This window comes from Phoca vitulina, unplaced genomic scaffold (genome assembly GCF_004348235.1).
Source record: "Phoca vitulina isolate PV1807 unplaced genomic scaffold, GSC_HSeal_1.0 scaffold35, whole genome shotgun sequence".
NCBI lineage: Eukaryota > Metazoa > Chordata > Mammalia > Carnivora > Phocidae > Phoca > Phoca vitulina.
In genome coordinates this window covers 5,136,998-5,161,340 of record NW_022589738.1, presented here as the reverse complement: position 1 = coordinate 5,161,340, position 24,343 = coordinate 5,136,998, and the positions used below count along the sequence as shown (strand labels likewise).

The 24,343-nt window shown below is 40.0% G+C and overlaps 1 protein-coding gene across 13 annotated transcripts in view; it reads left to right on the top strand.

Annotated features, from left to right (window-relative positions):
* The window catches only part of DMD (dystrophin), a 2,446,616-nt gene that overhangs the window by 2,130,676 nt on the left and 291,597 nt on the right, over positions 1–24,343 (top strand). For all 13 annotated transcript variants that reach the window (XM_032426633.1, XM_032426634.1, XM_032426635.1 and 10 more), the window contains one exon: positions 7,389–7,535. In XM_032426633.1, the coding sequence (XP_032282524.1) occupies positions 7,389–7,535 (147 nt within the window). The remainder of the gene's footprint in view (positions 1–7,388; positions 7,536–24,343) is intronic.

Here is a 24,343-nt window from a genome sequence, read left to right as displayed (position 1 = left end):
GGATGCAAATGAGAAAATGTTAAAAAAGAATTTATGCTTTTGTGTTCGGGTGTGCATTCTTTTTCAAGAAAACGAAGAGAAACTAGAGATCCTTTTTTCATAAAAACACGGGGATTCTTTATGGGAATAACACAGCAGTTGCTATTCTTTGAGTGCCACAAATTTGGAACTGTGGTGTCTCTGAGGGCAAACCATAGCTAAAATATAATTACTGATAATTGTTTGGGAAATGAACGCCCTGAATTTCTTCATGCCTACAAACTTCATATTGTTTTCCTAAAATCTGGGTGCCTTTTTTTTTTTTTTTTTAATTTAACCTCCCTCTAAGTCATCCTGATTATGCTACCTCTAGGTCATTAGTTCTGAGTTTGTTTCATTATTTATGTCCTTATTCTGTTTGCTGGTCAAAAGTCGTCATGCCCAACTATGAAAACGTACAAGAATGGCCCTGAAAGCTGAATGCAGGGAAGACAATGAAAAGAAACAGCATAATATTTTGCCTTCAGGCTACCACAATAAAAACCGATGCTGGAATGGAATGCGGCCGCATCTCTAGTAAAAAACGGTACATGTTTCAATGGCATAAATTATTGTCAAGAATGTCTACCAGAGGCAAAAGTGGTATGAAAGGCAGAGGGATATAATTCGTCAGTCTGCAGACTACCCCTTATGTCTCAGCTCCATACACTCCCTCAGCATTTGGCAGAGATCACAGAGTTAATATTATGGAAATGGTGGCCCGTCTCCATTTTGTTGGAGATCTATGGGATAGCCTCATGATGTTAGTAATGAGAATTCACCTAAGAAGTCTCTTGCAAAAAAAAAAAAGCGTCGGACCTCTGAAATCCAAGGGTAAGGAGATTGAGGAACTGGATAAAGTTTGTCTATGTAGTAGATGCTGTAGGCACCCCAGCCAGATTCCTTCACTAAGCTGGTGCAGTCATCCCCCAGCAGCTCTGAGGGGTGGCTGCTAAAAGATTCATAGTTGCACCCTTTTCCAGAAAACCTCCCTCAGGCAAAAGGAAGCCGCCTTGCCTGGGAAATAACACCATCCCTTTCCCCCTCAGACAGCCAGGGGGCAGCTAGTGGCCAAACACCGACTGACATTGGGGCAGAAAAGGACAACCCCTTTGTCTCAAGATGGAACCAACTGTGGTATAATTTGTGCTCCAGAGCTCCCCATGGGATCAAGCTGATGTTGGGCTCCAGCTAAGACCACATCCTTACTTAGCTTTTCTGTCCTGTCCGCCTGCCTCTCTCACTTCAGATCGCTCAGACTCTGCTTCTCCAAAACCCAGCCTAAGTCAGTAGGTATCTGAGACAAATGCTGAACCCCCACCCTGGGCACCACATCAGGCAGTGAACCAACCAGAATAAAGAGCCAAGAATTACAGTTAACAAAGGACATCTCCAAGCCTGATGCATTTCATGAAAGGCTTGCCTACATCTTGTCTTGTGTTTCTTTGTTATTGGTCCAATGACATTTGAGTAGCTCATGTGCCCCAGGTATTTTAGAAGCTCCAATAGGCCTCTGATCCTCTGGGCAAAGCAGCATATGGTCCTTGACTCTCTTGGCCCCAGTGGCGGGCACTCACTCCCCTCAAGATAATGTAGCCTTCCAGAAATGCAGAAGCTGCAAAACACAGCTGGGCTGTACCTGCCCCCAATTCTTGGGTAACTGGGTTCTATGAGGCCTTCCCTGAGCCTCGCATAGGAGTTCTAATAACACTACTCAAGCCCTGTATTTGCAGGACATGATATCCATTTCCTCCCCCCTCACCTTCGTACTACTAACGCTGCGTGAAAATTCCTGGGACTTTTCCTAGTGCCTTCTCTTTGTAGACTGTTTTCCAGGGGTTTTGGTTCTCAAACATTTGTTCAATAAGGTTTCATTGTAGAGAGACATGCAATTAGTCACTATTTCATCTTTTAAGTAGTATTTGTGACGTAAATTTCTCCGCACAGTGTATATAGCCTTAGAATGGCCTTTCATCATCAGACCCAACTAATTTTGAATTTCTAGTATGTAACATGGGACTTCTATGAATTAGTAGGTTAAGATTTCAGGAAGAATGTTTAATGTCCCTAAGAAGGGAAGTTTTTCAGATTATCAGTACCCCATTAATATATAAATAAAACACTTTATATGTGTGTGAGTGTGATATGTATCATGTCACACAATTTATAAATAAACTCCTGGGTGGCATTGCTAATTCACGCATCCCAGAGCCTCCTCCCCTCCTTGCCTGCTTGTGCAACTGTTCCTACTGTGGCCTTCCTTGGATTGTCCTGGACCTCCACCACTGACTCCCCTACTTTCTCTCCATCTACAAGCCTCATCTCGCTTCACTTCCCTCCTAATCCAGTTTAGATTCCATCGTGTTTTTCAATGACATTCCAGCTAAAATTTAAACTCCCTTGTCCCTGACAGAGACACCTGACATGACTGGATCAACTGCTTTCTCTATGCTTGCAAAGAACACTGTTGGAGGAGAAAATGGGGCGGGCAGGTTCAAGATTTCCAAAAAAAAAAAAATGTTGGTCCTCGGCCTTCAATGGGCCCTTGACACCATCCAGCAACCTCGCTAGTTTCTGAGGTCAACCTCTGTCACGGTCTCTGTCACACCTAATTCAAATGTTCCCACTTACCCTGAATTCATGTTTTCATTCAACGAATATTTGTTGAACACCGATTTTATGCCCAGTCTGTTGCTTCATACTTCATAGAGGAATCAGAGGCCCTCAAAGTACAAGTCCCTTGACTTTTTTTTTCCAGTCCTTTAAATTGACCTTCTGTACCCAGCAGCATAGTCCCTTAAGTATGAAGCCAAAGCTTCTCCCTCCAAAACAACGTTCCCTTGTTAATAGATCATTCCTTTCTTTTGTTGCAATATGGTTGATGACTAAAATCCTAAATCTGTATTTGAACAAATCTTTAACTACATAAGGATAAGCAACAATCTGACAACCAATTTAATTTCATAAAAAGAAGAAAAACTTGACATATCGGACTTATATATCATTCTAAATCAGTGCTTTTATATCTATAATCAGACAACATTTAATGAAGTGAAAATTCTGCTGGCATGAAACTAGTCATAATAAAATTAGACTTGGTTTGCTCTTTCATGGAGAACATATTCCAGATGTTTAAGTGATTCAAAGAAAACCCACAGTATAATGGCTCCCTTCAATGTTTTCTCACTCACTGCTTCCAAACTAGAATAAAATCTAATGAAATTCTGGTCGTATTTAAATAGCACAGGATATTGTTCAGAGTTGACCGTACTTTTTTGACATTTCATACTCGGTGTTCAATAATGTGAACGTATATTTATATGTGTAATATTAAAAGCTCTAATGTTGGAAAGATAGTCAAACACAATGTGACATCCACTTAAATGACACAGGACCCGTACTGAGTCTTTACATGGCATGGTGTCTTGTGATTCGGTGTTTAGGGACCCATACTTCTTACTCGGTACACTTCTAGGCATTGATAGTCTACAACAGCAGTGAGCCATCCTCAGGGGGTACGGAGCTGCCACAGGAACCTAGGCCAGATGCCAAAGTGGAGACTGACTCGGACACTCTCCCACCTCCTTTTTCTCTTCCTCTCTTCTACCTCCAGTTACCTTCTTTCCTCTGTTCTCATGGGCTCAGTGCCCTCATCATGATGTCTAGCTGGCTAAAGTTCTTCATTCTGCTTGGTCCCATCATGATATCCTCCAGCATGAAACTTCCCACCAAATGATCACTTTACCAACTGACCTTCTCCCCGCCCCCATCAAAGCTTCCTTTGATCCTAACAGAAATGTAATCCAGATTAAACTAAACATATGCCTTCTGCCCCCCTTAGTTAATGATGATACTAGTAGTGGTATCAGTGGTAGTCAAGGAGTGGTAGTAAAATTTATCATAGATTTTCTCTATTCCAGCTCAGAACCTAGAGTTCAACAGTTAATTGAAAAAGTCAGTTCAATCAGGGAATCATAAAAAAGTATGTCTTAAACATTTTATTCGATCTTAGTCAACCAGGATTTTAATGTTGTGTGAAGGTTTCTTCTTTAAGTGTAGATTCACTGATTAGACTTCTCCATAAATCACACTGATGATGAAGACTTTGTGATTTCCAGTTCCGGTTTCTTTCATGTAGACAGAACCCATCAGGAAACATGAAAGTCATTCTGAATACAGAACCCTTCTAAATTTTTCAGATTATTTTCCTAATCTTCTACAGTTGCCTTGCCTACACCCAATTCAACAATATTTACTTCTCTTGTTCTTTTTAAAGCACCTTTCTAGAGGGTTTAACCTGGTTTTCATAGAAATAATAGCTTATTTTCTCTTAGACTTAAATTTCTTTGGTTTGTAAAATCTTTAATTAAATTATGTAATTGCAATACTAACTGGCAAAGACAGGTTTGAGACCATACCACAACCGACAACTCAACTAATGACAGCTGAAGGCCATGCATCCTGGCAGATAGCTCTAACATTTTATTTAGAGGCTGTGAGAGGCCCCAATCACTGTGTTTCACAGAGGCATGAAGACTGGCTAATCTGGTGAGTCTTAAGTAAAGACCAGTTAAGAGAACGTCTACTGTAATTGCTAGATGAGGGGGCGGGTAGAAACAGAAGCCACCAGATTCCATGATGGTGGGGAGAGATGGGGAGAAGGAGAGTGAGTGTTCTGATTAATGATGTGTACTGGACCCTAATTTTTTTAAAAGATTTTATTTATTTATTTGAGAGAGAGAGAGAGAGCACAAGAGAGAGGAGGGTCAGAGGGAGAAGCAGACTCCCTGCTGAGCAGGCAGCCTGATGCGGGACTCGATCCTGGGATTCCAGGATCATGACCTGAGCCGAAGGCAGTCGCCCAACCAATTGAGCCACCCAGGTGCCCTGGACCCTAATTTTTAATCGCCTTCATCTTCCAAAACACCAATGGAGGATTAAAATCTGTGTCTGGGACTTTGCAAGAAGGAAATAAAAATCCAAATATTCCAATAAAAGGCATTTGAACACGTACATGATGTAGTCCAAAGGGAGCTGAAACCTGCATGTGACTGAGCCGGATACTCAACGGCTAAGAGGCATGCCGGTGAAGACAGATGATTAACAGACAGGGTTAGCCTGCAGTTTTGTCGGACTCTGCCTGGCTGCCGCACCATCTCTGCAATGCTTTCCTGTTTCTAGTTCCTACTCATATGATATTTATTTACGGTGCCTAGAAACAGATGTTATTATCCAGAAGAGAATGCCTCTATTTTGTAATGATTTCCCTTGTCCAGGTTTCTCCATTGACATTTAGGAAATCTGTTTTCTAGGGGCACCTGGGTGGCTCAGTCAGTTAAGCCACCAACTCTTGATTTTGGCTCAGGTCATGATCTCAGGGGTTGTGGGATGGAGCCCCACACAGGGCTCTTCCCTCAGCAGGGAGTCAGCTTCAGGATCCCTCCCCCCCCCCCCCCCCCACCACGCACCTTAGCGCACGCACACACACATGCTCTCTCTCAAATAAATGAATAAATCTTTAAAATAAATCTGTTTTCTAACCTTTTATTACACAAAACAAAGTGATTATGGATCGTTTCCTTTTAGAGATATGAATTTACATCGATGGATTTTACCTCCTTCCATGGGATCCTTTTAATCTCTATATTTATTTATAAGGCAAGGGAATAATATTACTATCAATCCCTATAAAAACTTTCTCAGACTGATTCCTATGACATTCCACTGACATGAAGGTCAATAAAGATAAATACATCAGATAGGATTTTTTTGCATGTCTGTGGTCAGATAGAAAGATTTCTTCTGTTTTCCTTTATTTTTATTTTTTATTAATATATAATTCACAAACGATAAAATTCACCCTTCAGGGGCACCCAGCTGGCTCAGTTGGTGGAGCCTGTGACTCTTGACTTTGGGGTCATGAGGTTGGGCCCCATGTTGGGTGTACAGTTTACTTAATAAAAAATTTTTTAAAATTCATTCTTTTGAAGTGTGCAATTCAGTGGTGTTTAGTATATTCATAAGGTTGTGCTACCATCACCACTGTCTCATTCCAGAACACTTTTATCACTCCCAAAAGACGCCCATGATTCTTTAATATAATATTCTTAATGCCCGTTTTTAAAAAACATTAAGTTCTATAGAGTGATTATCTTATATTACCTAAGAACTATATAAGAGTCTTATATTCCATACAATACCACATTTTAGTGCTGAGATATTCAGGTTGATTTGACAGGACTAATGCCATTCTTATTTAGAATGTACATACTGGCTCCTTTTCTTTGGAGTGGGAGGGAATTGGAGGGTTATAGATGAAGTCAGTGTAAGCAGTGGTTTTATCAACATAGTGAACCAGAGAAATAACACCTACCCAGATCAAGCAAGTCAAAGCAGCACATATACCCGAGTAAGTGATGTCGTCCTTGTGCAAAGACATTACATTACACAAACTGTTCTCCTAAGTGAGGGAATTTGTCCCTTAGAAATTGCTCATTGGAACATTTGGACATCATGCATCATGTTAAAGAACCATAAATGTCATCTCAATAGGGTAGATATGATGCATGGTAATATCCTCCCCATATCTGCATAGGGTTCTTCTACTCACCAGATTGTCATGATGCATTGCATCAGAGAATCCCATTCTAGTGCTTCAGAGACAGCCGAGAAGCCCCATGGGAGCCTTCCTAAGTCATTGCTACAAGGACTAAATTACCAGGAGACCAGGAAGTCATTCTTAGGGCTTGACAAAATACCCTAATCTCTAAATTAATCTACTTATTATGCAGTTGGTGTAAAGTATGAATGTAATATTTCATGATTGAGTATATCTTTTTATTGTAAAAAAAAAGAAAGGATCCATTTGTGGTTGTAAGATGAGTAGAATTCAGAATCTAGCAGTGTATTTTTTCTGTTACTTTGCCAATCCAGAATTACTTTGGAAAGGTATATAATATAATAGCTAAGAATATGTACTCTGGAGGCAAGCAACCCTGGCTATGTATCCCAGGTTCCTCAATTTTGACCCATTGAACCTTTGGCAAGATATAACCTCTGCAAGTTGTTTTCTCACATGTAAAATGAGAATTCTCCAACTACCAATCTCATAGGGTTATTTTGTAGGAATCAAATCATTATTATGTGGACAGAGCTCATCACGGGATTAGGCACCTAAGAAATGCTCTGTAAATATTAGTTATTATTATTCACCCATTCACAAATGTCCGTGGTTACAATACCACTATAGTAGAGCAAACGTCACTAACACTGCACCCCAAACAGAACAAGATATCTTATAGTTCCCATGTGTCTGTTTCTTTGCTTTAAATGTTCTCATTTTCCAACTCGCCCTTGACTATTTCACACAGGTGCTTCGAGGAGAAATTACACCTCTGAAAGAGAATGTCAGCTACGTCAATGACCTTGCTCGCCAACTCACTACGTTGGGCATTCAGCTGTCACCATATAACGTCAACATTCTGGAAGACCTGAACACCAGATGGAAGCTTCTGCAGGTAGGCACGTTATGAGCATTGCAGTTCCTTGTTACAACAAGAGAATATATGGATAAAGCTTGTTTGTAAGGAACAAGAAAAGTAGTTTCTTCATGTGATGTTCTGGATAATATTTCGTGAATGTAGGGTATTTTATATTATTTAGTAAGTTCCTATATAAATGTTTTCAAACCTATTAGTAATAATTTTTGTAAACAGCTTAAAGTTAGACTTTCCTATATCTTGCAATAAATATGGAAAATAGTGCTGAATCATGATGGAAGGACTTATTTACTGTCATACAATTACTTTGTACTATTATTGCTTGGATTCTTTAAACATCTTTACCTCTGGAATCCTAATTTAAACAACAGTCAATGGGAAGACATATTCTAAAATCTTTCTAAAAAGAACATCCTGGGCACCTGGGTGGCTCAGTCGGTTAAGTGTCTGCCTTCGGCTCAGTTCATAATCCCAGGGTCCTGGGATCAAGCCCCAAGCTGGGCTTCCTGCTCAGCGGGGAGCCGGCTTCTCCCTCTGCCACTGCCCCCACTCATGCTCGCTCGCTCTCTCTCTCTCGCTCTCGCTCTCAAAAAATAAATAAATAATCTTTTTTAAAAATAATAAAAAACAAAAAGAACATCCTATCACAAACCTATATATGGAGGTTTTTCATAGCTTTGCATAATAAATATAGGGACCAGAAGCATGCTCAAGGTCACACTTACTAGCTGTGGGACCTTGGGCAAGTTATTTAACCCTTCTGTGCTTCGGTCTTTTATCTGAAGAAAATGTGGATATTAAATGCTTCTAAAATACCAGTCTATTATTAGGACAAGTAAGTCAAAAGATGTGTAAAAGTGCTTAGAACAGGACTAGTTACATAGTAAATGTTGTATAAATTCTAGCTCTTGGTGTTATTGCAGTTATAATGGTTATTATTATAGCATACAAGTTTTGGAATCAAACTGACTGAATGACCTTGAAGTCATTCATCCTCTCTGATTGTCAGTTCTCTCATCTCTAACATGCTTGCTGTAATAGTAAACAAACTAATTCATGTAGAGTTGTTAATACAGTACCTGGCTCATAATAAGAACTCAAAAAAGGTAATGTGTCTCTATGTTCCCCACATGAGGGACACTGTGTAAATACCTCAAAACCCTCAAAGTGATTTTACTGTAGAATTAGAGAATTGTTTTGTCTCCCTCTCCAGTTTCATAGGATGCAGACAGTATGCTTCTGAGGACAGAGAGGAAACTGAGTTTAAAAATATTTGTTTTCAGTGTTTTAATAGGAAAAAAATGATAAAGCAGATAACTTTTTGTATTGGCAGTCCATTTAGGGGTGTGATTGAAAGTCCTGTTGAAGAATTGCTAGATCTTTAATAAAAACAAGTTCCAAATTCAAGACCTCTTGAGATCTCCTATAATTTAATTCTTGTTGTGATGGATAGTTTTGAAATATCTGTATGATAGACTGGTATAAGTGGCATTGACTAAAGCAAGGCAATATAGTTAAGCAATTAAATGCCTTTCTATGTCTATTAGTTTCATAGTGGCTAAGTACTATTAAAACCTTATCAGCTTCATCCTTAGTATGTTTTTCACTTTAAGCATAAATAAGGAAAGTAATAGGGCGCCTGGGTGGCTCAGTTGGTTAAGCGACTGCCTTCGGCTCAGGTCATGATCCTGGAGTCCCAGGATCGAGTCCCGCATCGGGCTCCCTGCTCGGCAGGGAGTCTGCTTCTCCCTCTCCCACTCCCCCCTCTTGTGCTCTCTCTCTCTCTCACTCTCTCTCTCAAATAAAAAAAAATCTTTAAAAAAAAAAAAAATAAATAAATTAAAAAAAAAAAAAAATAAATAAGGAAAGTAATAAATGTCCAAGGAAAAGCAGTGGCCACATTTGTTCTCTTCAAGCACTCTTGAACTGTATCTTAAAATTTCTTTTAAAGAACCAAATGCTGGGTGCCTGGGTGGCTCAGTCAGGTAAGCGTCTGCCTTCGGCTCAGGTCATGATCCCGGGGTCCTGGGATCGAGCCCTGCATCGGGCTCCGTGCTCAGTGGGGAGCCTGTCTCTCCCTCTGCTGCCGCTCCCCCTGCTTGTGCTCTCTCTCTCTCCCTCTCTGTCAAATAAATAAATAAAATCTTAAAAAAAAAAAAAAAATGCTGCATTTGCTTTCCGAACGTTGTATGAGATTTGTGACCATGGCACATAAGCTTACAGATGAGGTCAAAAGATTATGACTGATAAGGAAGGTTTTTAAAGATCAGTGCTAAACGAGCCATTATAGTCACATTCTTTATTTAGATGTAAAGTATGAAAAAATATTAATAGCTTAAGTTTCGCTCATTCCTTAAAATGAATAAGGACTTGGTTATAAATATAGGGAAGTACATGAAAGGAGCTGATGTAATAAAAAGAGGACTGGAGTGAATAATATTAGCCCTGACTTCAAACTGAAGCTCATTCTTTGACCATGTTATCTTGAAGAAACCTTTATCCTCCCTCAGCTTTAATTCCCTCATTTATAAAATGAGGCAATCCATTTGGTCTCAGGTCACAGCCAGCTCAATCCTATGATTCTGTATCTGGATATCTTGGCGGGGGGGGGGGGGGGGGGGGGGGGGGGGGGGAGAGATGCATATGACAAAATTTAGTTTAGAATCAATACAGTGGCTTCCTCTCTTCATGTTACAGACATGGCTCGTGGGGATTGTGTTTCTCCTTCTTTCATTTTAACTTTTAAATCCCTCCCACATATACACAGCTTTCTCATACTAAACAGCTCGATGAGTTCATGGTACATGCTCTTGTTGTGGCAAATTTCACATGTTGCTATTTTTGAACATGACCTTAAGGATATGCTTGAAAAGTGTTTTCAGCAGAAAGCTGATAAATCCAAGGTTTGGGGTTGCACATAACTGAGTCAAGTGGATTCCATTTGTTTTCTGTGACCATAATTGTAACCACTCTGCCATATTGTAAATGGTAGTCCTTGTTCAGAAAGTGAACAATGCCAAGAAATGAGGTTCACATCAAATAACTTCATCCCCTTGGCAGAGCAAGTCATATGTCCTGTTGACAACATTTTACCATTAGAAGAATGTATCTGACTAAAGAGTCACCCAACTCCTGTGAAGGGAAGCTGGAGCCCATCACAGTGCTATGTCAGTTAGGACATCATGATACAAAATTAGTACAAATTCATCTCTGCTTCTTTGTCTACTAAGACAGAGAAAAATTAAGAAATAGAGAGTTGGAGTAGTGGGAAGGCGCATATACATCTAAGAAAACCTCTTAACTTGGGGCAAAATAGTGTAATAGAAGAAAGAGAGTTACATAGTACCAGGCTATATCTACTTGATACCAGAATATCCTGGGTTTAATTAGACAATCCATTAATTTTTATTTTAAAAGAAAACCATGCTGGTTTTTTTAGCTGTGTGCAATATCAGTCAAAATGATAGAAACAGATAAACCATGTATATTTGACATCAACAGCAGAGTAAGACACAGTCACGATTTATCTGTACATAGAAATAGTGTATAGAGAGCTCTGAATTTATTTGGGATGCACAAATAGAAGTTTAGAGACATTGGTTTCCCTGTTTGAAACTCTGTAGGAATAAAATCCTATTTTCTGCCTCAGAGTGGACTCACTAGTTGGGATGTTTGTCCTAGACCACGTGACAACGTGTTTTGGGCAGAGGAAACCTATGCCCTTCCTTGTGAGGAGGAGTTTTCATGTGCATTCCCTTGTTTAATCCTCATAACGTTATGATGATGCCTTACTATTATGTATTATCACTCTTCCCTTTTACATGTAAGGAGACTGAGACTTAGACATAGAATATGACACAGTCCCGGTCACAGTCAAGGTGTGAATCCTCTCTTCTGAACTGCAACCCCCCTGCCCCTTTTGTTTCCTCTTATCAAAGTCCTGTTTAGTTTGGACTTCACAAAGTCATACTTGAAAGCTAGTTTGGGCCACACGGGTATGAAATACTTCACTCTTTTCCTGCTTCTCCCCTCTTTTGAGTGACTCTCGGGGATATTAACTTTGAAATCTCCTTTTTACAAACCAGTGGATTAATGAGCCCAGTTCAGTGTACCCCTTAAAAATCCCACCTGTAGTTTGAAATATAAGATGTTAAAGCATTACATTCTTCATTGTCTTTAGAACACAGCAACCGTCCTAAAATCAACCAAAAGTGATTTTAATGAATTAGCTCTTAAAGTGGAACCAATGCTAACATTTGACCCGGTAGAAATGAGTATCGAAACCAAATGGGAAGAAAATTAAATTGATGATAAACTTTTCTAATGTTGAAGCAATGGGTACATGTTTAGTGACATAGTCATGCTCTTTATTCACCAAGCACAAGTACTACAGAGAATATTCAACTCTAGGGAAGTACCGCTAGGGGATGTTCTAACCATTTCTCTGCATTACGAGTAAACCCATGAAGAGCAACAGAAGCTGCAAATACATTTTAATATAAAGAGTACGTGCTTTATTGACTGTGGGATGTCTGGAATGTAATCACTTGAAAAATATTGAATATGAAGACATTTCTAGGCCTGATATTCTTTAAATATGTTTAAGGACAGTATCATGAATTATGTATGTTTTTAAAGGTTTCCTAAGATTCTTCCAAAGTCATGCAGTTATATTAACTCCATCTTCACATCTGTGTTAACTTTCTGTCACAAGGATCTAGACCCTCATCTTCTGCACATCCCTGTGTACCTAGCAGGCGCCGTAATCATCCTATCTGGTCCAAGGACATACTGACCAAAATCCCCTTTACTGCTTATGCCATCTTAGGAAAAATTTTATAGATGAGTTTTCTTTTAATACTTACGTAATGGCTCACTCTTTCTCCATGTTATAAACAAAAAAATATGCTATTATGACACTAATACTATAAAAGTGGTACCTTTTCAGATCTCTGACTTACAAATTCTTCAATAATTCCTGACCAGGAATTTGGTCTACATAATCAGACTAGTAAGATTGTGGAAGAACATGGGATCATATTTAGCTGGCCAACAGAAATATTTGCATGGCTTTGTTTTTTAAAAATTTAACAAGAGTTTTAATTGAAAAATTAAAAATTCCAGCAGAGCAGCTTATGATCTTTACTTTGGTGAGATAGGTTTTCAGAGCAGGCTTCTATCTCTATATGTGTGTGTTTGTCCTTGTCATCATTGAGCACAGGATTTGATCCTTTAAATATGTTGACCGATTTTGAACATTTTCTTCATACTCTTTTTTTATTTTTAAGGATACTGTACTAAGCATTTGGCATTATGGGGTCCCTTCTAGGCAGGGGGCCTAAGTGAGCTGTGCCATCTGCTCTTACAAATAATGTGGACCTGTTACTAACTGAGGGTAAGGAGAGGATATCTGACTTTGGTCCCTTTGGTTGGCCAAGGGTTGTTTCTACCAATGTCTTCTTAGCATGTTCTATTTTGGCTATTTCTTGAACAATACCTAAAATGATTCTGCCTGTGGTTAGACCACAGAACCCAGGAGAAAATGATGAGACTGAGGCCGTTCTCAAAGGAAATGTGTTTTCCTCTATCAGTGGTTCTCAAATGGTCATAAGCATCAGAATCACCTAAAGACTTACTAAATCACTGGGCCCCACTTCCAGAGTTTCTGATTCAGTAGGTCTGGGCTGGGGTTGGACATTCTGCCTTTCCAACCAGCTCCCAAGTGAGGCTGGTGCTGCTGATCCAGGGACCACACTCTGAGAACCATTGTCCTACATTAAGTACTTGCCAGGTACAGACAACTTTAAAAGATTTTTTAAAGTGTCTTCTGTAAGACACTTTGAGAAGTTTATGGTCACACTGTGGAAAATAAGCCTACCACCATGCAGAAAATTCTGTAGTAGAGGAGTGTTACAGTGCTACAGCAACCTGGAAACCTAAGCCCTTAACTTGTCTTCCAGGCAGAAAGAGGAGGGTGAAGGGAAACTTCTCGTAGATTCCTTTTAGTAGAATTGAGATATGCTGTAAGTGTCATATACATATCAGGTTTCAAAGACTCAGCACCAAAAATAAAATGTTTTTATACTGGTTACGTGCTGAGGTGATAATATTTTTATGTATTTGGCTAAGTAAAAGATATCATTAGAATTAATTTCACCCATTTCTTTTTTATGATTATTCATACTTGGGTATTTTTCTTGAAGACGAACAAAGTGAGCCTGTTGCTTCAAGTAAAACAACCAACACTGTTTCTTTTTACTTTTTTTAATGTGTCTGCTAGAAAATTTAAAATGACATATGCAGCTCGCATTATATTTCTATTGGATAGTACTGGTCAAGAACAAAAATCTAGCATAGATAAGATTCAGCTGCAGAGCTTGTTAAAACACCCTTACCACTACCCCCACCCCCCGCCCCAAGATTTAGTAGGTATTGGGTGAAGCCTGCGATTCTGTCTTTCTATCGAGGTCCTGGGAGAAGCTGTTGAGATATAAGTAGTACTTCCATCGGGTAGGGATCCTCTAATTCTTGGAATGTTAATAAGGGATCCACGGGCTTGAAAAGATTGGACTCCACTAACCAAAAATATTGTAGTGCTGTAGGAAAAACTACCCTAACACGTTCTAAACTGTAAGTAAAAAGACTTCAACTACAATGCTGAGTTCAATGCGTCCCCTGGCAGGAGTTTTTAAAAAGCTGAAAGTGAAGGAAATGAGAAGAACAAAGAGGAAAGAATGTGTTTGTTTTAGAGAAGGTTAGGTCACAGAAGGATTTGTTGACATTAGGAATAGAATGACCCATGAAAAAAAGGATAATTAAGTTCTAAGAAAACGTCTTTTCAGTGAGAACACTCATTTATGCTTAGCCTCCTCTCTGTTAAAAAAATAAAAAGGAAGTGCACAAATCCCTTTAAAGACTTGAAGGAATGAGGAATGCGTGCATCTCAAAAGTTCAGGATAGCTCAGGGCTTTAGAACATACTGAGGTCAACGCGTACTGTCAACCTTCTGGACATTTACCTCAGTCAGTGTGGCTTCCAGTGTTTCTACACCTAATGATACTCTATTCTAGAAGAATGATACTGAAATTGCCTAGGGAACCTTGAAAGTAACGTGATGCAGAGGTTCGAGAGTCCGGCCTCCGCACTCCAAAGAACAGTCTAGTTTTCAAGGGCATTCTCTATTGTGAAAAAAAAAAAAAGAAAAGAAAAAGAAAAAGGTCATTGCGATGTGTGGGACTAGAGGGAGAAACGTGAATGCAGTAGGAAGTGTGACCAAAAAAATTACATGGGGTACAAAATGAAGCCAGTGGAAGTCACAGAAATATTTATTGGTTGAAGAGAATGCAAAGCATATTAATTTTTCAGGGCTTTTATAAAGTGAACCCAAACCTTCATGAAGTTATCTGATTGCTTGATCTTTGTGTACTCCTTAATTCCTGATTTGTTTGCATTGGGAGCTATTTTTGCTAGTTGTGAAGCTAGCTACTGTGGTAATCCATATAACTATTTTGTGGTTTTAAAACATGTCACGCGTCCCTGTCAAATGTGTTTAAACAGCAGCAAAATTTATGGATGTCCGCATTTCTTTTATTTTCTTGGTGTCGCTCCTTCCTTTTCAGCAACATGCACGCAATCAAGAGTATTTAAAACTGCCATTACGCTCACGCTTTCCTGTCCCTTCTTTCTTCTTTTGCAACTGACATTTGCCCTTCCCTCCGATTTTTCCCTGCTTTACTCTTTATTTCTTTTAAGGGTCCTTGGCTCTGCAGCCAGACCTCCATCATCCGAGGCAGGCTGCCTCCGCCCTGCCCTTGCTTGGGGCACTTGTTTGCCCTGGCTGTCCGCCTCTTTGCCTTTCCCACTGCCCTTTGGCGTGTGACACTCCCCAGCAGCTGCTCACATTTCCCAGGCTACGTCACGCACAGCATTCAAAGGGCTGCTATTCCCACATTTCCACCCGAGGACTCCCCCTCTCCTCCTGCCCTGCGCATTCCTCTAGAAATAACCCCCTTTCAGACCATATGAAAGGCTGAATGTTAAAGCCTACTCCACAAGTAACTCCGTAAGAAACTGGCTTATGAAATTCAGAAATGCTGAGTTTAAAGGTCAGTGCCACAGAGTGAATTCTAAATTACTGTAGTTTATCTTAGTGTTTCTTTATTTTTACCAGTTCTTTAAGGTCCTTCAAATAATTGTCATCCGGATGTAAGTTCTTGCCTCAATTAACATATTCATTAATTTCAAAGGTGGATATGTAGATGAAAAATATAATAAATTAGAAATTGATGATGCTTTTAGAAATACTCTTTCTACAACAGGGCCATACTTTATTTGGCCAACAATATAGATTTGAGAAGAGTTGATTTTAGTGAGAATTATGCTTTACTGAAATTAATAATGTGCACTTATGTGGCTCTTACTGCATGCCATTCACTTTTCTAAGCCCTTTTACATGTGCTAACACTTGTGAGCCTCACAGTCACCCTAGGAAGTAGATTCTATTTTTATCCTCATTTTACAGACGAGGAAAATGAGGAACCACGAGGTTAGGCGGCCTGAGTTCACGTAGCTGGTGAAAGAGTCGAGATTTGAACCCAGGCAATCTGGCTGGAGAATCTGTCAGAACTATCAACTATACAGTACCTCCTCTCTGATAGAGAGACTGACATGACAGTACTTCCTCTGCATTTACAATGCAGCCCTCTCAACAACAAACACAGCTTCCCCCTCACATTTATTAATTTGTCAGGAATCACCTACATCAAGAGTTTAGGAAATACGGATTTAAAGTAGGATGACTATATGAATCTCAGACCACGGTCTCAGGAATAGATTGTTTAACACAGAACCTGAATCATTCAGAGATTAAAAATGAGAATCTCTCGGGGTACCTGGGGGCTCAGTTGGTTGAGCATCCAGCTCTTGATTTCAGCTCAGGTCATGATCTCAGGGTCATGGGATCGAGCCCCGTGTTGGGTTCCTCGCCCCCAGGATTCTCTCTCTCCCTCTCTCTCTGCCCCCCACCTCTCTCTCTCTGTCTCAGAGAGAGAGAGAAAAAATCTCTCATCTATAGTACCAGGAAGATTTAATCACCAAACTCTTCCTGAAGTGAGCAGAAATACTCCTTCATTAAATAAATATTTTCCATTCAATAAATATTTTTCTGCCATCTACCCTCTGCCAGATACTGTGTTAGATAATAGGCATACAGTTGTGGAAAAATCAGATACTGTCTCTGCCCTCATGGCGATTACAGTTTCTTGGGAAGATACTCATTAATAAAGAAAAATGTCTTATATAATAATTACAAATAGTGGTAGGTGTCATGAGAGAAAAATGCAGGGCATATAGTGAAGACCTGTGTGTGGGGTGTGTGTGTGTGTGTGTGTGTGTGTGTGTGTGTGTGTGTGTGTGTGTGTATGTTGCCGTGAGGGTGGGAGTTAGGGAAGGCTGATCAGGAAGACTTCCCAGAGAAAGTGGCCTTTCAGCCAAAGCCTAAAGGATGAAGACAAGTTAACTAAGTGGCTTTTCTATTCATCTGTAGCTTTTATTTTAAATGGCCTGGAGCTTGTGACTAACTATAAACAGAGTAGTAAAATTCTACTGTGCAAATTTAATAACTAGGAATCATTTGAAGTAATGGACTGCAGAGTTAACATATAATTAAGTCACATTGGAAGATTTCTTATCACTCTGTATCACAGAGAGCATCCTGTTTGAATTCTTCACAGCACTTACGAAAATCTGTAGCTATGTGTGTTTGTTGACTTATTTATTGAAAGTCTGGCTCCCGCACCTGAGGGGCAGCCCAATGCGGGCAGAGCCCTAAACACCGTGTCTACTGAAACTTGGCAGTGTCTTTACATAGTAGGCATTCAATAAATATTCCTCGAATTGCTGAATGCATGAAATGAAGCAAAAATATTATTAAAAACTATAAAATAAATGGAAACTTATACCACAGGGTTAAAATTAGGAAATGAAACAATCATTTCTGGATAAACAGTATTCATGCCTAGATCTGTGGATTCATAAAGTTAACCAACGCTTTAATAATTTTCCAAAGATTCCAAAAAGAAAAGTAATTGACCAAAAATTAAATATTTATCTTTTACTTTATGGTGAACCAGATTCACTCGTAACCTAGACTTTTATCAGCAATTAATGATCAGTATGCTCTGAACAACAAGGAATATACTTAATGTTACCTTTGGAGGAAAATGAGATAAAATAGCTTCCCTTTCTCCCCCACTTTTTTATGGAGGTATAATTAACATATAACATTATATTCAAGTATACAGCATAATGATTTGGTATTTGTATATATTGTGAAATAATTACCACAATAAGTCTAGTTAACATCCATCACTATACCTAGTTACAATTGTTTGTTCTTACAAGAATTTTTAAGATCTACTCTTTTGACAAGTTTCAAAAATATAATATACTATTATTAACTATAGTCACCACACCGTGCATTACATCCTTGTGACTTATTTTTTTCATAACTGGAAGTTTGTACCTTTTGACCCCCTTCACCTTCACCCATTTCACACACACACCCCACCCCCCACCTCTGGTAGCTGCTGGTCTGTTTTCTGTATCTATAAGCTTGTTTTCTTTTTAGATTTTACATATGAGATCATATCATATTTGTCTTTCTCTGTCTGACTTACTTCACTTAGCATAGTGCCCTCAAGGTTCATCCATGTTGTCACAAATGACAAGATTTCATTCTTTTTATGGCTGAATAATATTCCATTGTGTATATACCATTTCTTTATCCATTCATCTGTCGGTAGACACTTAGGTTGTTTCCATGTCTCGGCCGTTGTAGGTAATGCTGCAGTGAACATGGGGGTATGTATTTCTTTCTGAATTAGTGTTTTTGTACCTTCCCTTTCTGATAACAGCTTTCTTGAGGTATAATTAACACATCCATATTTAAAACATACAAATTGGTAAGTTTGATAAATGTATATACCTGAGAAACCATTACCACATTCAAAATAGTGAATATATCCATACCCCCAAAAGTTTCTTCATGGCCCTTGGTAATCTCTCCCTCCCACCCCTCCACTGCCTCCAAGCAACCACTGATCTACTTTCTATTAATGTAGATGAATTTGCATTTTCTAGTTTTATATAAATGGGATGTATAGTCTTTTTGGTCTCATTTCTTTCAGTCACCATAATTATCTTGAGATTCATCCATAGCTTATCCCTGTTTATTGCTGAGCAGTATTCCATTTTATGGAAGCTCAAATTTGTTTATTCATTCACCCTTCAATGGACTTTTGGGTTGTTTCCAGTGTGGGACTCTCTGCTGCTATGAACATCCATGTACAAGTCTTTGAATGGACTTTGTTTTCATTTCTCTTGAGGAAATGCTTGGGAGAGGGACAGGTAGATTTTGTGGTAGGCATGTGTTTCACTTACTAAGAAAATGCCAGACTATTTTCCAAACATTTGGTAACGTGACCATTTTACATTCCCACCAGCAGTGTATGAGAGTTCCAGTTCCTTCATAGCCTCTCTAAAATTTGACTGTGGTCAATTTTTAAAATTTAGCCATTTAAATAGCTACGTGGTGGTATCTCATTGTGGTTTAATTTGTGTTTCCCTAATGGCTAATGATGCAGTCATTCCAGCTTTCTTCTGATTACTGCTGGCATGGTAGAACTTTTCTCATCCTTTTATTTTTAGCATATTTGCATCTTTGTATCAAATGTACATTTCTTATAGTCAGCATATAATTGGATTTTGCTTTTTTCAAATCCAATCTGACTTCTTTTAATTGGGGGATATTTGGACTGTTTATATTTAATGTGATTATTGATATGGTTAGGTATAAATCTATCATCATGCTATTTGTTTTTGCTTCATCCCATCTGTTCTTTGTTTGCTTGTTCCTCTTTTTCTGTCTTCCTTTAGATTAATAGGAATTAATGAATTCATTTTATCTTTTATGTTGGCATATTAGCTATAACTCTTTGTTTTACTTCAGTGGTTGCGTTATGGTTTATGGTACATATACATCTTTATTATAGTGTACCTTCAAGTGGTTTTAGACCACTTCACATATGGTATAAGAACCTTTCAATAACGGATTTCCAGTTCTCCCTTTCCAAACTGTGTGCTATCCTTCGGGGTCTTTTAAGATTAGGTGGGATTAGACTGACAGTATAGGGCTAATTAGTGAGGCAAGACCCTTCCGTGTGCTCTACCCAAGACCCTGTGAGTCTTGATGTTTCCAGGATGACTTGTAAGGAACAGACACTCCTTCCTGCCGTATGAGTGCTGGACCCTATTATCTCTGATCCCTCTTGGTGATTTTTAACCACACACGTGCTAATCACTACTCAACTGAATACTTGAGGGAACCCCTCTATAGATCTCCAGGGTTCTCTCTGTCTGTGAAACTCTGCTCTCTGGGCTTCTTTCCTATGAACTCTAGCTAGCTTAGTCTTCTGGGACTCTCAGTTCCACCTTCTGAACCCTCAGAATCTGCCAGGATCCTCCTGAGTTCTTCTTCCCCCATGCTATGAACTGGAAACTCTCCCAAGGTAGTAAGCTAGGACAGTCCTGGGGCTCACCTCATGTTTTCCATCTCTCAGAGGTCACTATCCTTCTTTGCCTGATGTCCATTGTCTTACACTCCATCATTGCATACATTTCATCCATGTTGGTGTTATTTCAAGACAGAGGGTAAATTTGGTCCTTATTACCCCATCTTGTTCAATAGCAGAGGTCCGAAAATATCTTTTGAAGCACAGTTTTGTTTTTTCTTGATTTGGAGATCATGTGAAAAGAATGTTGGAAGAAAATAGGTAATTAGCTGATAATGTGCAATTCTGCAGACATAGAGATGCTGTTAGTCACTTACCAACATTGCACATACTTTGTTTTCCTTTCGCAATACCAGTGATTGCCTTATACTCTTTCCATCAAACTTTTTGCCTAGTTGTATTCAGGGCCTTGCCTTTGCAATCAAGTTGGCTAAGCCTCGGGTCTTAGTCTGTATCTAAAAAATTTGATCAGAGCCTGAAGCCAAGGCTATGTAGCAAGGTGCCCCCAGCATAAATCAGCCAACAGTACAGCTGCTAAATCTTTTAAAACAGCTGAATATGTCAATGTGCTTTATTGCTTGGAATTACAGAATATTTTAATATTCCTAACCATACACTTCAACAGTCATTCTTTAACAGGTTCTACTTAATTATTTTTAATACTATATCATTTAATAACCAGTGTGCTACCATGCATAAGGTTTCTTTTTAGGAAAGATGGCCTGTTAAAATTGTTACCGCCTATCACTTCAGAGGATTTTAGTTCTCAAAGTCCAGAAGTCCAACCCTTGATTTTACAAAGACATCACCTGATATGTCATAGTTCACAAAGCTAGTTAATAATGGAACCAAAACCAAAAACCTGCTCTATATTCTCCTCACACACCCTTGAGTTTTATTCTTAAGAAGGCATTCTTAAGTCTAAGTATTCTGTATTCTAAAACATGTTTTAAAAGGAATTACTTATCCAAATCCTTCCGGGCTTGCAAGGTCCGTGTGAAACAATGAGAAACTAGTAAATGCTATAAAAATGGAAGTTTTATTATTAGAACCATAGTTCATTTCTGTGAAAGCTTGCTCAACTTTTTTCACTTTTCTGAACTTGATTATACAGTGTCTTTTCTAATACATTTGTTCCTCCTTTATAAGAATTTAATCCTTTCTGCCCTGCTGGGTTGCAAAAAGAGGGCCTCTCTTCTTTTCTAGAATCTATTCATATTTTGTAAATTATACATCTCATAGGTTCCCACTAAATACATGCCGAATAAAACTGGACCAAAATCTTTCTACATGTGCAGGGGGAAAAAATATTCCGATCCTTTAAAAGAAAAGGTATTTTCAAAGATTAGATATGGTAACTCTAGCTCTTCTATATTTGCAATGGAATTGTTTTAATCTGTCTTGTACTCAACTGATGCATCGTACTTGCATCCCTTGGTTAAAATGGAACCAATTTCTACAAATACAATGATTTGTAACAATAGCTGTCTATACTGGCAGGGGGAAAAAAAAGTGATATAAAAGCACAGTCATGAACTTCAGATTCGTCCCCTGCTTTTGGCCTTCCTTTCCTCTGAATTATAGCTTACGTTTCTTTATTATCTCAGTTTGACTGAGTCTTTCTAAATATTCATTTGTTTCCATCAATAAATATTTATGAACTACCTCTTAATATACTTTTCTTTTTGTAACGCAGAAAACTCACATGTGGGTGGATTACTGTATGTGGCGCTTAGGAGATAAAAAGAAGAATTTGAGTTGCTGCAGACAAGGCAGGCACCCCAGTTCTCAGGCATGGCTTTCCCATTAGACACTTGCACATCAGGGGCCGTAAAGCCAGCCACGAGGCCACAGCCCTGGTGCTGCCCTTGGGAATTCTAACATTAGCCTTTTGAAGGAAGTCCATCGTGCATCATGTATCTCTGGATATTTCCGTGCCGTACCTAGAATTTTTGTTTCAGAGTGACCTTTTCTGCTTCCTGAGTACTACCTGTTGCCTGTCTGCTGAGCGTACTCTGTTAAGCTCTCTCCTCCTCCATGGGTATTGGCCCCCTTCCTGCTGGGCAAATTAGATGCTAATCCTAGTCACTCCAGCTTCCTTTCCAGCTTTTTTTGCTCCGACACCAAACATGAGAATTCGCTGCTGGTAATCAGGATCCATCCCTGGGAAAGGGGGATGACTTGCCCCCTGTTAGACAGACCCCAAAGGAATATTGTTTCATCTCCAGGGTACAGTAGAGACCTGGAGAGTCCCCTTTCTGCGAATCTACTTCCTCTATTGTGGACATGTACACCCTTCTCCCTGGCCGGCAGGGACCTGGCTTGTTCAGGAATTACCCTACCCCGGGTGACCGTGTGCATCAAGGGAGGCCTTGGCCCTAGGGAATGCATCATGACTGTGCTGACCTAGTTCATGGTGAGCTGGTGGTCCCAGTCCCCTTGGCAAGGATCGGACAGGGGCACGTTATGCAGTCTCAGGCAATAAGACGCAAAGGGAAGTCGGCCAAGGGAGCATCCGGGAAAGGTTGTCCTCCCCCAGGGAATTTAAACCAATATCCTTTTTCTTCTGGACACTGCCTACTTTCTTCTACATGGAATGCTCTTCCCCACCCCCACCCCCACCCCCACCCCCAAGATATCAGCGTGAATAACTCTGTCACTCTTCAAGTCTGGCTCAAATCTCAACTTCTTAAAGAAACCTCCTTGAAAATTGACCACCCGATTTAAACAGCCACCTGCTCTTCCTCCCCCTTTTGAGTCCTCTCAGTTCAGTCCCCCTCACCCGGTTAGGGTACTCACACAGAGATGCCCCCCCCCCCACGACCAACGAAAGATGGGAGGAACCTGAGTGCTGATGAATCATGCCTGCAGTGCATCTTGTCGAGGCCCCTCCCACACTGGATCTGGGCCGGACCTGTATAACGAATTGCAGGCAGCAGAAGTGACAGTGCGGGACCCAAGGCTAGATCCGAAGAAGTCTTGCAGTTTCTGTCTCAGTCCCTTGGGACATTCACTCAGCGGGGAAGTGAGCTGCTATGAAAGAAGTCTGACCACTGTAAGGCCACTCTGCTGGGAGAAACTCAGCTAGCCACATGGAGCAGCTACATGAAGAGAAAGAAATGCTTGGCCAGCTCCCAGCTGAATAATGTTTGGGTTTTGCTACATGGTGGGAATGCCAGCTTGAGTGGCAGCGGTCCCAGCTTATGTCTGAGAAATTCAGGTAAGCTTGGCAAATGAGTGAGATGGGCGGTGTACCTCCTGGGGACTGAGAGAAAGCTCAGACTGTAGCCACTTTTGGTGTTGCATATCCCAGTGTGGTTTGTAAGGTTAGGTGGTTAAGAGAGGCGCCAGGTGTATGAGCAAAAGGAAACCCATCTGGGACGTCCATCCCAGTCAAGCTTTCAGATCACTCCACCTCCAGCTGCCATCTCACTGCGAATACATGAAAGACCCCAAACAAAAAACACACAGCTGAGCAGAGTCAACTCAAAGAACCAGGAGCCAGAATGACAAATTTTTGTTTTAAGCCACTAAGTTCTAGGGTGATATGTTATACAGCACTGGGAACATCTAACCCATTTTTCTGTTTTTTCTTCTTTCCATAACTTTCCATAACTATAGAATTAGCATATTTGGTGTGGGTTTTTTTGTTAATTGTCTCCCACCATGAGAAAGTACGCTTCGTGAAGCCAAGGATCTTGTCTTTTATTTGCTACTATATCCAAAGCATCTAAGAACAGTTCCAAACATGGTAAATATTTGTCGAATGAGTAAATAAAGGAATCAGAACTTGAGAAGCCATGTTGTTGCCTGTGTGGTGAGTTCACCTAAGGAGGGCAGACTGGAAAGATGGGAGGAACCTGAGTGCTGATGATGCCATCATGCTTCTCAATGACCCAGCTGTGGAGCAGCCTTGCCTCTGCGTTCCTTGACTGGTCAAGCCATTTTGTGCTGGGTTTTCTCTTCTCTGCAGCAGAAAGCATCCCATTTGGTGTGTGGTCTTTCAGACATTTCTGATTTGCAGCCATAGGACTGAAACCTGACTGAACCACAGGACGAATCCAAGTGGCAGACACCACGACGTTCTCAGTACTCTTCTCCTCGCTGACAGAGGCTTTCCTACTGAATGAAGCAACTAGTTTATAATACCTTCTTTCCTTAGGCTTGCAGGAGAAGTGTGAAGAGCCCCCAGTCTCTTAAAGATAACTGTAATGTGTGCCTGGATATGGAACTCCAGAAGCGGTTACAGCTTGAGCT